Source organism: Molothrus aeneus, chromosome 9 (genome assembly GCF_037042795.1).
Source record: "Molothrus aeneus isolate 106 chromosome 9, BPBGC_Maene_1.0, whole genome shotgun sequence".
Classification (NCBI taxonomy): Eukaryota; Metazoa; Chordata; class Aves; order Passeriformes; family Icteridae; genus Molothrus; species Molothrus aeneus.
In genome coordinates, this window is record NC_089654.1 from 17103801 (window position 1) to 17116060 (window position 12260).

General features: G+C 41.3%; 1 protein-coding gene across 5 annotated transcripts in view; it reads right to left on the reverse strand.

The window, feature by feature from the left end:
• Positions 1-41: 41 nt before the first annotated feature.
• BCAR3 (BCAR3 adaptor protein, NSP family member) overlaps positions 42-12260 on the reverse strand; it is an 81388-nt gene continuing 69169 nt past the window's right edge. For all 5 annotated transcript variants that reach the window (XM_066555299.1, XM_066555297.1, XM_066555298.1 and 2 more), the window contains 9 exons: positions 11374-11502; positions 9856-10298; positions 9178-9278; positions 6809-7443; positions 4047-4162; positions 3077-3248; positions 2764-2887; positions 1721-1933; positions 42-925 (listed from right to left, as the gene is read on the reverse strand). In XM_066555299.1, the coding sequence (XP_066411396.1) occupies positions 738-925; positions 1721-1933; positions 2764-2887; positions 3077-3248; positions 4047-4162; positions 6809-7443; positions 9178-9278; positions 9856-10298; positions 11374-11502 (2121 nt within the window). In that variant the 3' untranslated portion in view covers positions 42-737. The remainder of the gene's footprint in view (positions 926-1720; positions 1934-2763; positions 2888-3076; positions 3249-4046; positions 4163-6808; positions 7444-9177; positions 9279-9855; positions 10299-11373; positions 11503-12260) is intronic.

Sequence of the window (12260 nt, forward strand, 5' to 3'; positions counted from 1 at the left end):
TGCTTTATCTTCATCCAAGGAAAAAGAGCTTACCGAAGTGATTCACCTCAGTAAATGAAGCAAGTTTAATACATACATACACCCACATTTACTCATGTCTGAAAGCATTTTAATTATCTGGATTGTTTGTTCTTGCCATTTCATCATTCATTCCTGGCAGCATAGCTGTTGTGCAGGCCCCAGCAAAAGCTGAAGTACTACAGAGGCTGTCGTAAAAAAAAGGGGAAGTTGTCCCAACACATACACAGCCTGCTTTCATAGGCACAGTGAAGTCTGAGCCTTCTGGTTACAGATAAAGGATCATTTCTGCAACTTGCAGTGTTTCTGTGATTTCTAAATATGCAAATTATTTTCCATAAAGATACACTTCACAATTCTAGCTACAGTGTTTTTTATATTCATTAAAGGACTATTATACAACAACTTTCCTGCCATGTCAGATAATTAATCTATTTTATTTACACTATTTGCTTCATCTTAATATTAAGATGCCAATGCCCTTACTCCTTGGCATCACTTTGGGGAAATAAGGGGATGTTTAGAGCGACCAGTAAATGACTTGGTGACACAGTAAATAAATAATTTGTTTAGAAATCAGTAGTTTTAAAACAAGTGTGCATTGTGCAGTTAAAAGTTCTAAACATCTTGTGAAATGCAAGAAGTTTGTGCAGTATCAAATTGCCGTAAGAATGCTAAGGTTATTTCAAGTATATCACTTAAATAGTGTTTCCAGAGTCTTATATACTTAATTGTTCCACCACCTTCACTGGAGGGGGTTCCAGTTTTCGGGAAAGTGCAGTTAAGATCCGGCTGAATTTCTCATATCTCTCACTTTGATTAACTTGTGCTCCTTTGCTGCCCCAGAGCAATCTCATTTGAAATTCTGTCTTGAAGATTTCACTCAGCTCTTCATCTGGCTGGAAACCTAGTAGGTAAAAAGAATACCACAGTATCACCACCAGGAAAATTTTTTTATTCTGTAGAAATGGCTTTTAAACTGTCTTTTCTCCAAATAAGCTGCACTGGGCTCTGTTTGCACCATGATTTTAACAAGCTTGTAAAACAGTGAAAAAACAGTTCCAGCTCTGACATTCTAGTAACACTGATGGCTCTAAGGACACTGGCATAGGCTAGCCTTGCTCAATTCTAATGTCTAGAATTGTCATTGCAGGCAGACCTTAAATATCATTACTGATGCGTACATGCTGCCTGCAGAAATTGCTGTATTTCTCCCCACTCCCTTCACTTTTCCACTGCAAGTTTGAACAATAAAGTCACATTGTTAACATGCTGCTGCTTTCTGGCCACAAGTGGTCACGATCTCAGTGCTGCAACTTGCACTGTTGTAAAGACTCTTAGGCTGGTGTTTTAACTGTAATAATCAGAGTAGGAATTTTAGATTGTACAGAAGAGAGGAAGTTATCCTCAGTCTGCACTGTACTTCTGTTCAGTTGCCAGAAGGGTCAGCATATTGAGTCATGAGAACTTCAAGTATGTTTAGCAAAAATGCTGCTGTAGTGATGAGTAAATTACTGTCTGCTTTTAAACACTATTAATGTTGTCCTCAGACTGAATTTCCTGCAGGACACTTACTGCTCTCTCAGCTCCTTTCAAAGAGGAGGATTTCTCTCTCTGACCTGCAGGGGCCTGTGGGCAGGCACCAGCCCCAGCTGGGCTGGCAGTGCAGCAGCCTCTCTCTCTCTCTCTCTCTCTCTCCTACCTTGCAGCAGCTGCTGTGCCCTCAGCCGGAAGGTCTCGGCGTGCTGCGCCATCAGGCGTGCTGCGCCCAGGTGCCTGAGCATAATTTCACCACTTTGGTCACTGCTTTCCCACAGCTCCATGCCTTCAAAAATAACAGCTTGGCGCTCCAGCAGGGTAACAAGAGGCATCAGCAGTGGCACTGTTATGTTGTTCTGTGGAGCACTGATAGTTTCTGGAATAGAGTAATGATCATACTTCTCATATCATCACACATTATTGTTAATTGAAGAAGGTATTGTAACTGCAGTGTCCTTTTTTAAGTTGGGAACTACTATTTGTCTTCCATCTTTCAAATGGAGGACAAATAGCCTTCAAAAACCTTACCTTAAATATACCTGTCATACCAAGTTCAAGTGAACTGGTTAGGGAAGAAGACCAACACCAATTGGTGTTGGAAAGGTGCATTTGCTAGAGGGGAAAGTCCTGCTGAATTGCTGGACAGTAGCACAGATTTTAAACATTTTCAAAATTGGTCATTCCAATAAAAAATATCCAAGCAGCTAAAAAGTTTTCACTATCTACCTGTTCTCTTGGAGAAATGTTCTGAGAAATTATTTTCTCTGCCTTGTGTCCCTTTAGAAACAGTGAATCTGGCACAGGGCACCTTATCTGACCAGAATTACCTAACCTGTTCTTTTTATTTGAGGATTCATCCTCTGATCTAATAGACAAAGCTAATAAGCAAAATCTGCCAGAGGAGAGATTTTTTTTTCCTGTTTTTTTGGCAAGATGATGCAATGTGTCAGTTTCTGCTCGACACAGAGGAAGTAGGGATGTGGGAAGAATGTTCTATTCTGCAGGGATACAGGCAACACAAACACACTCTGATGTTTGGCTGGCATACTCTGCTTCTGTTCATAATCATATGGCATTACACAAGTTTACATAATTTTAAGGTGCAATGCACAGCTACAGAAAGAGCAGCTGTCTTATTCCCCACACAGGAAATCAGTAAGGAGAGGGTTAAAATGCCAAATAGAAACCCATGTCACTCATACTCACTAGTCCACTCATCTTGTCCTTCATGCAAAGCTTTGCAAGATGGTTTCAGCTGTTTTTCATACATGATGGCAGTCTGGGTATAACAGTGTCTTAGAGCCGTCCAGGTTTGTTCTAATCTGCTGACCTGTTCACGCAAAATAGAGAATACCCATTACTGGGTCCACAGCAGGAAAAGTACACTGCTAGCCACAAAGTCATAGAATAGCCATGAAGACACTTCTGATGTTCTCTCTAGTCTTGAAGAAATTGCTCAAATTAAATAAACCATCAAACAACTCCACATTTTGGAACATAAAGAGAAACAGATTTTTACCTGTGGCATTTCCAGTGCTTTCATAATAGCAGAAAATCCATATAAATCCCCTAGTGACTCCTTCAACTCCACAGCAACTTGGATGATCCTGTTTAATGTTGCTGCTCGATCTTCTACATTTCCTGTGCAACCCAAGATGTCAACAGCTATTCCTATTGCCATGGTATTGTGCCTGTAAGTGAAACGATTCATGCAACCAATTACAAATTATTAAATTTACATGTGTTCAAAGATCAGTTCAATGGTGAATTTTTATCTTGGCATGTCCAGCAAACTTAGTCTTACCAACATCTTTGCACAAAAACCAATAATGACATAAGGGATAAATAAAGGCTTTCAATTAATGTTTTAATAAATTCTCCTGAGATGCTATTAACTATACAAAATTCTGCTCAAGCACTGAATGAATGAACACTTCTGGGAAAATTGCCCCAGTTCCCTTTGTCCTCCACATTCAAATCCTGTGACTCCTGCCCCCCAATATCTCAGCAATTAAACTACTACAATATGAAGGAGAAAATGTAGACCAGAATACCTGAAGTGCTCCCCCTTGACTTGTGCAGAGGGTTTTCAGAAACCTTTACTAATAATTTTCTGCTTTATTAGATCCTCTAGCCTCTTGCAGAAGGATACTACCTTTCAGTCTCCTCCACACACACTTACATACTCAGCTAGATTATAGGTCCCCTGAATTTTAGTTTCCTTGAGCTTGTAAAGGAGAGCTGATAGCATTCAGCTGTTTCTGCTTTCAACACCTTTCCCCTTTCCCTGTGCTACATGGGACAGTTGCCTTACGACCTTAAGGAATCCTTTCCTAATCAAAACAAATGTACATGCCATCCCAGAAATAATCTGTACATGTGAATTCAGGAAACATGCAGGAGAGCATTCTTGAAGGAAATGAGGACAGTGCAGCCATGCTTTGAGCTTCTGGCCACCTGTCCTGGCAATGAGGAACAGGAACATTTACCTCTCAATCAGGTCAAGGCGCAGCTGATGTCCATAAGGCAAGGTGATCAGCTCAAGACCAGAGTTCCCTCCCATATTCCTCCTCATCTCTTCAGAAACTTCTACTATCCTTGCCACCTGTGAAGTGCAAAAAACCCTGCATGAATTTTAAAACTAACATTTAAAAACACCCAAAAAACTCTAGCCACAGAGAAGTTCTCCATGTAAGTGCATGGCATACAGAGCTAAGTGTACAGCATGCAACACTGCAATACAGGCATCAGAGAAAAGCTTTAATCTATGCATGTTCAGTGCCTTACACAAAAAAGCCAAGGAAATATTTTTTGAAGTGATACAGCCATCAGAAAACATAAAAGGTGTAACCACAATGCTTTATCAAACTCCGTCCTCTGCTTCCAGAAAGGGATTACTGTGCAGGTTCCAGGAAATGCAGTGCACTCTCAGCCTGATCCTTGTCAGAGAGGCACTGCTCTTCACCTTAAGGACATAAATGCTTGCTTTGCCTTTTTCCTTTCTAAAAAACCTACTGCTCAGAATAGTTTTGGTTACATCACAGGGTCCTAAAGCAGAATTCTGTTTGTAAAGATGAAGGACACAAAGACGAGTGGCTAAGGAAGTCAGTGTGTGAAAGCTGACACCTTTACCAATTTGTCTTTGCCTTTTAAACAGATTGTATTAGCTACTGGTTATCTCAATAGCAATTATAATTGCTAATAATAAGCCAAACCACATGAATATGATGGTGTAGGATTATCTGCTGGTTTAAGGCCTGTATGTTAACATATTTACTAGCCAATCTGCCTGCAATATTCTGGTTATCACCCATCAGCAGGCTTTTTTGGCTGTGAAACGATGAAAGCGATCTGGGCTGCACAACAAGCCTCACCAGTACAAAACAGCACTGTAGAAAAACCTGTTTCACTTCTAGAGAAGTAGGAGGGATGTGAAGCCCCTGGAGACACTGGTTGCTAGTCCATCACAGGTATGCAAGTGGCAAACACTCACCTCATCACTTACATATGGGGGATTCTTTATTTGAAATGTCAGTATGTAAAAGGCAAACTGAACTACTGATGACACACAGAGAGGATACATGACCTTTAGCCTGGGATCTCAGTACAAAGCATTCATTCTGGCCCAATTCACAGGCCAATCCCATTGCATCATGCAGTTCTTATCAGAGCAGTCTATAGAACAAGTTGCCAGTAAATGACAGGCATTGGCTCAGTACTTGGAGGTGAACATCAAACAGACTTCTCTACCTGTCCCAGCTAGTTACTGTTCCTGCTCCAAAATCCAAAAATCTGTTTATGCAAAGCCCTCCAATGACTCTTAATTAATTCCAGCAGGCTACTTGGTGCCTTAGTTCCATTGCAAAGTTTACAGTATTTAAAATAAGTAGTCTAATAATGAGCTAATTGAATATTATATACATACATATAAACTCACTACTTCTCTAAGGCATGCATATCCTATGCCTTTAAGCAACATACTCTTTAACAATATATTAAAGATAAATTAGGGCAGGCGGAAGGAAGAAGTGAATTTTGAAACTAAAATGTTAGAGAATGCTGTTAATACTCTTGGAACCATAGTAAAGAAACCTCAATCTGCCACTTCTGAGAAGAGTGAGGAGTTGTGGAGCTGAGTTTTTCGGAGTCACCCTGTCTGCATGAGGCCTCACTTAGCAGCAGCCCACAGTGCTACTGAGGAAGGCAAAAGCTGTGTTTGCTGTTGGCAGGCCCCCAGCAGCTGGCAGGACTCACACACTCGGCTGCTCCAGGGAACTGCCCCCTCCTCAGACCTTCATCAGTGCAGCAGCACCAGCAGAGTGCTACTGATGGGCTGCTTCTGGAGCATCACCACTCCCACTTCCCTTCCTGTCTGCAGTGCCCAGTAAGTAGCCACGTGTTTCGCTTCTCAAACTCTTCTTAAAAAGACTAAAACTGCCAAAGTCCAACAAAGCTTGGGGGTTAGATACCCACCACAGCATTTGATTCCTGTGGCTGCTCTGCAGCACGTACAGCACTCAGTCACGCCAGCAAAGTAATGCAGATTTTAATGCAGTTAGATTCCTTTAATTACACAAAGTCATCATCTCATTAGGAGATGATTCTCCTGTCATTCTGATCCATTAGCTGATCTCCTGGCAGCTGACCAAAGTCTACGATGTGAAAAACAGTTCTTTGTGGTTTCTTACATCTTTCTGAGCAATTCCACTAGCACAGTTCTCTCACAGGAGAGAAGAGCACAAGTCCTGATAGCTATTTTCCCACACCACCTCTAAGAGAGGAACTCAGACAAAGATTAGAAGAGCAGCTGGTTTTAGAAGTGTAAATATTTAATTCCACTGAACATTATATATAATGACCATGTGGCAACCAGGTAATGTCTCCCTGCTCTTTGCCCTAACCAGCAATTTCCTTTTGTGAGCAGTTCTCCCCAGAATGCTTTACAGCATAGAGAGCTCTTCCTCCAATACAGGAGAAAGGCTGAATCACAGGCATGCAGCAACTGATAGGAGATTTAAAAGACATATGGAACTTAAAACCTTGAGTCTAAACTCAAGCATGATGAGAGAGCTTTAGTCCATAGAGTTTGTGAATATTCTTATTCTTCAAATGGAAAACAAACACCCTAAAAATTCCTGCAAGCAATACAAACATTACATTAGCTGCAAATCTACCCATTATTCTTTTCAAATCAGTTCTTTAAAAAGTCTAAACTGGCACAGTATAAAATAAAACACATGATTTTTTTTACCTTGCAGTCCATTCTAAGAATATGCTGTGCAATAATCTTTGGATTATTGTTGGTGAAGAGCTCCTTAACTCTTCTTAACATGGATGTTTCCAATGGCTTGTTTTCAGGAGGAAGTAGTTTGGATTCAAAATCATTCGGTTTAAAACTAGACTCTGTCTCATAAACAGGTGCAGAAAAGATGCTGTCTTCTTCAGCCATCTGAGCTGGAGCTTCTAAAGGATCTGCAGGGTTCATTGCAGGATCATCATCAAGGATCAAATAGCTTGTTTCAGAGTTCCTGAATGTTGCCCTCTCCTTTTGTGCCAGATGTTCCACATAGCTGTTTTTCTGACACAAGGGTTGTTTTGCTGCTGTAGGATGTCTGGCAGGGTTTAGTTCACAGTAGTGTCCTTCAGAGCTGTGGGAAGCCAAAGGAGAATCTGGGGGCTTCATCAGGGGGGCTTTGCTGGGTTTAGGGGGAGGCTTTGGACAGAGCTGACTGTCTGATCCTCTAAGAGCTTCCCCTAGCTGTGACTCTGAGATGACTTTCTGAACAATTGTGGGGCTTAGAGATGGTTCACTGCCTGTTCTAAATGCAGGTGAGCTTGGACAGGAGTTTGCATCTGCTTCAGGTAATCGAGATGGATGTCTTGAACCTGCAGGCGGAAACAGTGTTTTAGAAGGCCAAAATACATAAAATTCCTGGTGCCTGTGCCAGGGTTCATCTCCTAATGCTATCTCCTAAGGATAATATTGACAGATCATGTCAATTATTTGCTGGCAAAATTGTGTATTTGAGGAATGACCTAGCCAGCAAATTCCATTCACTCGCTGATCCTCCCAAAATCACAAATACATGGAACAGCTGCACCATAGTATTATTCTGTGGTAATGCTGACAATAATTCCAGTCCCTGCTGCATACATAGGCTATCCTGTCAGAGCTGGATGACCTCCATGGCTTGGAATAGGAGGTTTCTTTGTAACCTGATCTATGCTATGAAAACAGCAACTTCCAGCTGTATCACATACAAGATGAGTAATTTCTGAGAATGACAAGTTTGAGATGAAAGCAAAACTTCCCAAAGTCAAGCCTGAACCTGAACTAAGGTATGGAAGGAATGAAATGCTAATCTTTCTGTGAAACAGAGATAGTTTGAAGAGCTGGATCCATGTACTTCTGTGTATTTATGCCTCATCCTGTACCCTTGGCATCCGACAGGGGATTGAGTCCTGTGTCAGACATCCCCAGTCTGCAATTCTTGGGGCGTTTGCTGGTATCTAAGCCAAGTGGCCAATTGCACTGTGTGGGTGTTACTGCTTGATTACAGATAGAAAACAAAAACTCCAAATCACAGGCTGTCACCACCCTTAAGCAATATAACAGGACCTGCTCAAAGGATCCTATGACAAAATGCACAGCAGAACTCTTCAGGCTGTTGTAGTACCAAAATAAAAATATCTGCAGCTATGGACTGGAATAATCAATTCAAATTGAGGGGCAGAAACTTGCCTTATAAATGTCTGTCCATCCCACTGTTAAAACACAGGAGCACACTCTTTCTATCAAAATACAGTCTCACTGTACAAATACTTAATGTTCTCTTTATCATGAGAACTCTTCCTACAATAGGCATGAAGAATTTTAACAGTACCACATTCAAAACAAGCAGCCCTGGAAGTCAATACTCGTTTGTCCACGTGGGAAGAGATGCATTATTGCAAGCTTCTATACACAAGTGTGTTAGTATGGAAACAACTGCTTAAACCTTTGAAGAATCTGAGAAATGAAATGCCCCAAGTGTTATCACACCTTGGATCCCTTGCTTAGGATGACAGTGGCCATAGAACCAAACAGCAGCAAAAGGAACAAAAAGCAAAAGGGATGGAAGGTAGAGAGACTGAGTGAGATGGAAGAACAGAACTGAGTACAAAGGCCATGGAAGTGTTTGTCTCCTAGTGAGGAACATTACCTCATCTGCATAGTTTACCCTGAGAAAAAGTGGTTACCAGAATTTCCATGAAACACCACTTCTACTTAAAAAATGTTTTGTCAGAAAGACATGAGTGAAACAAGTCAGTTCTTGTCAAGCAGAAGTGAGGAAAGGTAATACCATTAAAAATGGTATTAATGCCAACCACAGCTGTCATTTCTTTGGTGTGGAAGCCTGCTGAGTTGGGTGCTAAGGTTCTCAACTACCTGGTGCATAGTAAATAAAAATCCTGTTCCAGTGACTTGAAGAGAAGTAGTGTGTTAACACAGCTTACAGTGGCCATTAATATAATGTATTTACAGTACTCAGAACATTCAGCAGTCTCACTTTGAGCTGAAGAGTAACAGACCACCTGGACACCGATTCTAAGTATGAAACTTCTAATTACAAAACATACCTATTAGCAGATAGCTCTCTGACTGGTGAGCCTTTAAAGGGAATCTTTTCTCCAGAACATGATCCAAACTAGCTGGCTGGCTACCACTTTTTTCTTTGTTTCTAGGGTAAACAAAAATGCAAACAAAAACATATCAATATATGCAGCATTCAAAATACATATCTAACTGCCAGAATATATCATAACTAGTGCAAGGATCATTAGCTTTCCACTTGGACAGCTTATGATAATAAAAGGTACTTCATTTACTCATAAACTGCTGTTGTAGTGGCAGTGAAATGGTCTATACTATGTGTCACCCTGCAGCATTTATGAAGGTATTTTCTTTCTAATGGAACATTTGATTCAGACACTGAAATTAGGATCCATTATCCCACACTTGGAGTTTTTATTTCAGGAGTTAACTATGGAAAAACAGACTGCTCTGGAGCAGCAGCAAGATGTTATTTTAATCCTTTGTCTTACATGGTCAGGATTTGCCAAGTCACTGCAGTGCTATTCTGCTTCCAGAGTCTACATTTGTTCTCACTTTATGGATCTGTTGATCCTTTGCTAACCATCTGCCAACCCTCATGCCCAGTATTCCATCTCAAGTCAGAGTGAAAACTCACATCACCTCCACCAGGAGCTGATGCACTTACTCCATTTCCTTCCACAAGGACAGTAAAATTAAGGTACCTCAGAAGATTTCCTCTGGGTATGCTCTGCTCCGGGGACTGCACGCTGGATATACCAAGACTCAGCCTTTTTGCACTTTCCATTTTTCCTCCAGGGGTGCTTGGCTCTTTTTGCTGGACTGGAGTTAAACCATATTTTTCTTCTAGACACCTGAGAGGCACAGTCCTGTTGATAGGCTGAAAAATAATTGCTCCACTCTGCTTTGATATTGGTGTGCGGTTCCCAACATAGTATCTGACTAAGCCAGGGAGAGTGTCAAAACTTTCCAGTTCAAACTGATACTGAACACGACAGTAGGCTTCATTGAGTCTTAGAACTGTTTTGTTGATTTTAAAATGCTGAGGGGTATTTTTCCACTGACAGGTAAGAACAAAGTTCCCAGGACTGGAGAGAGAATCCCTAATCAGAAAATCTCCATCTCTCTGAACTAGGCCTTCTGCCACCTTTGAGGAAAAAGAATTACATAAAAAATTACTTCCAGAATCAGAAAACAATACATTACAACAAAATATTCTTAAACATGGGAATTAATTTGGCTACTCTGCAAGAATACATAAAGTCACAAATTCAAAGCAAAGCATGAAGTGTGGTAGAAGAATTATGTCTCCAATTCTTAATTAGAAGCTCATCCCACAACAGAGACCTGAAAGGGCTTCTTGGAGGGAGCCAGCAGACAGAAGCTGACCCACTTTTGCATGTGTATTTCTTTTAGTTTGGTAATAGAAAATAAGGCATGAAGGGAAAGCAGTGACCCAGGATTTTGAGTTTAAAGCATCTGAATATAGTCACACTGAAATTTAGAAGCCATTAATACAAGATCCTGGATTCTGTCCTTTCATTGTTACCTTATGTGACAGAAGCTTTCATTTTTTTTATTCTTTGTGAACACTGCATGTAAATACTACTGACTAGGAAGAGTCAGAGACACCTTGTTTCTCTGAGTTATTCCTCCCATGAGATAAAAAGGACGCCAAGAGCCAAGTGCCAGTGTGGCAGCCGAGCCGGCCCTGCCCCGGGGCTGAGGGAGGCCCGCAGGGGGAGCTCCAGCGGCTCTGGAAGCTCCGACCCAACCTCAGCCTTACCGTCTGTAACTGCGTTTGTAAGGATCAAAATGTAAGTGATTGAATTGATTTTGCTGCAGTTCTTTCTTCCTCTCCCCCAAGTTCCAAGCACAAGAAGGAAAATAAACATTTCAACTTTCATTAAAAATACTGGAACAAATTAATGTCAGTGTTCTCTAAACAATATGTGCTCATAGTATTCTTATACAAAGCTAAAATTCCATTTCCAGATTTATTCAGTGCACAAAAATCCTGAAATGTATCTATTTCCCACCAGGGTCTGCCCTGAATCCTTCCTCTGCCTCATTTTATCCAAGCTGTGATAAATACCATAGCTTTCATACAAATAGGTTTTATGTTCCTACTAATTTAATTCAGAGATGTGTCCAGCACATCAGTGAGATTCTGCTAGTCTGTAAGAGCTCAGAGCACACTTGGCAGAGCAAAGAGCACGTACCTGCCGGGGAATGCGTCCGTGGTACCAGGCATGGCTGCGCAAGTCCTCACTGCTCAGCTGCAGCTCTTCCTCCAGCTCCTTCTTCAGCTTTTCCGGGCTGTTGTCCATAACTTGCCTCTCCCTAGAAAACTGCAATAAAAGATTAAAAGCTTCAACTGTGCCAAGTTTAGTGATTAACATTTTACCTGGGTTATGACTTCCATCATATGACCTGCACTGGAATGCAGGTGCTGCTTTCAGCAGGCTGGCTTGGCTTTGCTCTCCAGATTGTGTTTGCAAAGCCCAGCATTGTGTGAGATAACGTGTGATTGTTCTACACCGCGCGGAACAGAGCACAGTGTTCTGCCTGTGCACCAAACTCATAGTGACACACCTACAAAGTCACTGCTCTTACTTCCTCTTTCCAATAAGAACTCTAACTATATCCAAAATATGGAGCTGGACCCAAATGCCCTGCTCCTTCTATTCTTCCTCCTGTTTAAACTTCCATTTTAAATTCAGATTCTTTCCCAGCAGCCCCCTTTGAACCCATCCAGTTAAGAACATTCCAAATGCATCAAGACAGGCTAAGTGGACACATTTAGTCGTTCAATATTTCTGCTGCCAAAGAACCAATTTGCCAAAGTAAAATTTCAATCTTAAAGGAATTCCTCCTAACAGTCATTAAATCTGCACATGCAAGATGTTCCCTTCCTAAAGGACAAAAGCTCTTGTTGCTCCTTAGCACAAGAGGCATGAGTTTTGCTTGAAGGTATCTCCATCACCACTTACAACTACTGTGCAATTTTCTGGAAAATTTCTATCTTAATTTCTTTTTGGAGCACAGCTTTCATGCTGGCCCACTCCGGCTGGCTAATCCTTATGGATGCAGTCTTGCTAGCAGTGAG